Below are 2,877 nucleotides of genomic sequence, written 5' to 3' on the forward strand. Positions count from 1 at the left end.
ATTATTTATATTTCCTAACGAAAAAGCTTTGCTAGAGGTTAGTTTTTTAGCTTAATAATTTCCAAACCATCTCAGGATCCCAAGCTTAATTGCTTCCAGTAATATTTTCAATTCTTTTTCAATGAGGTGCCTAGTTTCTAATTTGGTGCCAATTTCCTCTCCCCAGCCAGTAATGTGAATTTGTTATTTTTGGAAGTAAAGGTATTACCTCTCTCATTTACTTACTTGAGCTCTTTTTTATTAGTCCTATATAGCTTTTCCTACCACTTGATAATTTTTTGTTCTGGTTTTTTTTTTTTTGTTTTGTTTTGTTTTTTTTTTAAAGAGGGGAAATAAACCCCTGTGGTAAGTTGACAGGACAAGTGCTGCTGTGATGGTTTTTCACCACACCTTCCTCCCCTTGTCTCCCAGGAACCCACCAGTGACAGCAGTGGACACTGCTCTGCAGCTCAGGGCTGGCCCCAGTGCTCTGGCAAACCACCAAACACCTCATCAAACACCATGAGTTTCTTCTCTTCATAAAACCAGCCTTTTGCTATCATCCAAGGGTTTTAATTTGGTTGGTTGGTTGGGGTTTCTTTTACAATTACCCAGTTTTCTTTAAACAAATTCAAGCAGGAATCAGCTGTGGTTTGTTGCTGTGCCCATCCTTTGGCCCTGTGTTAGACACAGGCTCAACTTAAAGCAACTCAGTCACAGAATGTTGGTACCAAACCCCTCAAGCCTCACTTGGGATTACCCCATGGACTGACTGATGCTTGCCAAGCTGCAGGAGAGAGCCTGAGCTGCCATTCCTGCACCCAGAGTGCCCAGGACTGTCCAGGGCTGTCCCAGCGCCACCCACCCAGCAGACCCCCTCACCTGGATGAAATGCCAGAACTGGGATTGCAGTAAGCTCTTGGTTTCAGATTTGCTGAGCTTGCTCTCAGGGTCAGCATGGTTGTTATACACCAAAGCTGCTGTAGCAAAAGCCTTTTCAAGGTCTGAGCCTTTTCTTAGAGCTGGAGGGAGGAAAAGTTTATCCAAAAAAAAAAAAAAAACAAACCCAAAAAACTTTTGAGATATAATTGAAAGGAATCTGTTAAAACCATCCTGGGTGGGTGGAAATCTGTGTAGTTTCATTAAAGTTAATGAGACCGAAACTGTTTATACCCACAGAGGATCTGGCCCAGATTTTATTTGGAATGGGCCAGCAACATGCCTCATATCCCATGCAATCACAGCCTGAAGGGAGTTTCCCTCAGAGCCAGGGCTGTGACACAGCATGGGGCTTGAGACCCACCTGGCCTATGCTGACCCTGGGCATCCAGCAAGGACCTGCCACACCACGGGGACAGGCCACGGTGACCATCTCCTGGATGCATTTGGAGTCCCAGAGACCTGCACCAGGGCAAACATGGCCCCTTTGGAGGCATCTGTGTCTGAGCACCAGTGCTGCACTTCAGCATTATGGCAAACTTGGGATCTGGGCTGCATTCATCCCCCCGTGTGCACAACTCTGAAATACTGATGCTCACAAGCTCTTCTAGCAGGGGTTACACAGATGATTTATGCTGTGATTTTTAATGAAAAGGCAAGCACAGGAAATGTGACAACACAGGAGAACATGGCACAGGAACACATGAGACCCTCCTGACTTGCACCAGCTGAGGATCTGCACGGCCTTTGCAAGCCCTGTGACATTGCCAGAACTTTCTGCATGTGGGCTGTGAAGGACCTGAACCCCAAAGGGGCAATGAAGGGCTCCCCTTACCTTTAATTGATGCCAGCTGCTTGGCAATGGGTACACTGGTGGTGAGAAAGCAGAGAGGCACAGTTATCACTTGGTAAATTGTGTTGGGTATTGAATTTCTCCATTAATGAGCTTGCTCATTTCTGTTTTATTTAATCACCCAGGAACTCAGGGCTTCCCAAGGGACAGTGTCTTTCCTTCACAGTGGAAAGGAAAACGGCCTCTACAAGAAGCACAAGGACATCACACAGCTTCTAATCCCTCACCTGAGTGAGTAGCCTGGAGTTGTTATTAAAGCTGATTATTAATTTTAAGTGAGGGACATTGCAACACACTTCATGTAATTTCTCCATGAACATGAAAGAGGCCCTAGAGGTTTCTCAGTTTTATACCTATAACCAGGAAAGTGGAGAGGGGTCTGCCATCCCCTCCTCGCCAATGCTCTCAGTTTGGAGCAGGCACATAGCTTATATTTCCAGCAGGACTCGCATTTGTGAGAATCACCCCCCTGCTTTCAATCAAAACCTAAAGCCGGCTTACCTTGTGCTGAATTGCTAGAAACGAATTACAGAGCATGTGATGGAGACAAACACACCCAGGTAATGAGTTTCAACACAAATGGCAGATCACCCAGATGCCACGACAAAGAGATGACTTACCCCTTGGGCATGCCTGCAGCAGCTGGAGGGCCTTTTTTGGTGGAAGCAGGAGCTGGCTGACTGACTGAGTACTGCTTCATACTGGGAACACTTGTTCTGCAGCCACACATCTCCAGGCCAGGCTGTTTGTGATCTCCAAGCAACGGGGTAATAGCAAGCAGGTGGATGGAAGCTCTGCCCCGTGGAAGCAGCCTGCTTGTAGCCATGCCTATCAATAATGTAAACACTACCTGGGAATCCTGGAGCCAGTGAAATACACCGGTCTGCAGCAGGAAGGCACTGCTGGGCTGGTAAGCAGTGGGGTTTGAATTTTACAGGGGAATTTGACAGAAACAAACCCAACTCATAATGGAACCTGGATCCTCTCAGACCTGTGGGGATGTGACTTTGCATCGGGAATAACTTCGACACTGCATCCATTCATCTATACAAATTATAATTTTAATGAGAAACATTCCTGGTGTGGGATAACGTAACTTGCCCCAA

At 46.4% G+C, this 2,877-nt stretch overlaps 1 protein-coding gene across 1 annotated transcript in view; it reads right to left on the minus strand.

The window, feature by feature from the left end:
* SNTN (sentan, cilia apical structure protein) overlaps positions 1-2,597 on the minus strand; it is a 3,395-nt gene extending 798 nt beyond the window's left edge. The window contains exons 1-3 of the mRNA XM_005420188.2: positions 2,392-2,597; positions 1,754-1,788; positions 862-1,001 (exon numbers count right to left, since the gene is read on the minus strand). Coding sequence (XP_005420245.2) covers positions 862-1,001; positions 1,754-1,788; positions 2,392-2,597 — 381 coding nt within the window. The remainder of the gene's footprint in view (positions 1-861; positions 1,002-1,753; positions 1,789-2,391) is intronic.
* Between the last annotated feature and the right edge of the window lie 280 nt (positions 2,598-2,877).

This window comes from Geospiza fortis, unplaced genomic scaffold (assembly GCF_000277835.1).
Source record: "Geospiza fortis unplaced genomic scaffold, GeoFor_1.0 scaffold70, whole genome shotgun sequence".
NCBI lineage: Eukaryota > Metazoa > Chordata > Aves > Passeriformes > Thraupidae > Geospiza > Geospiza fortis.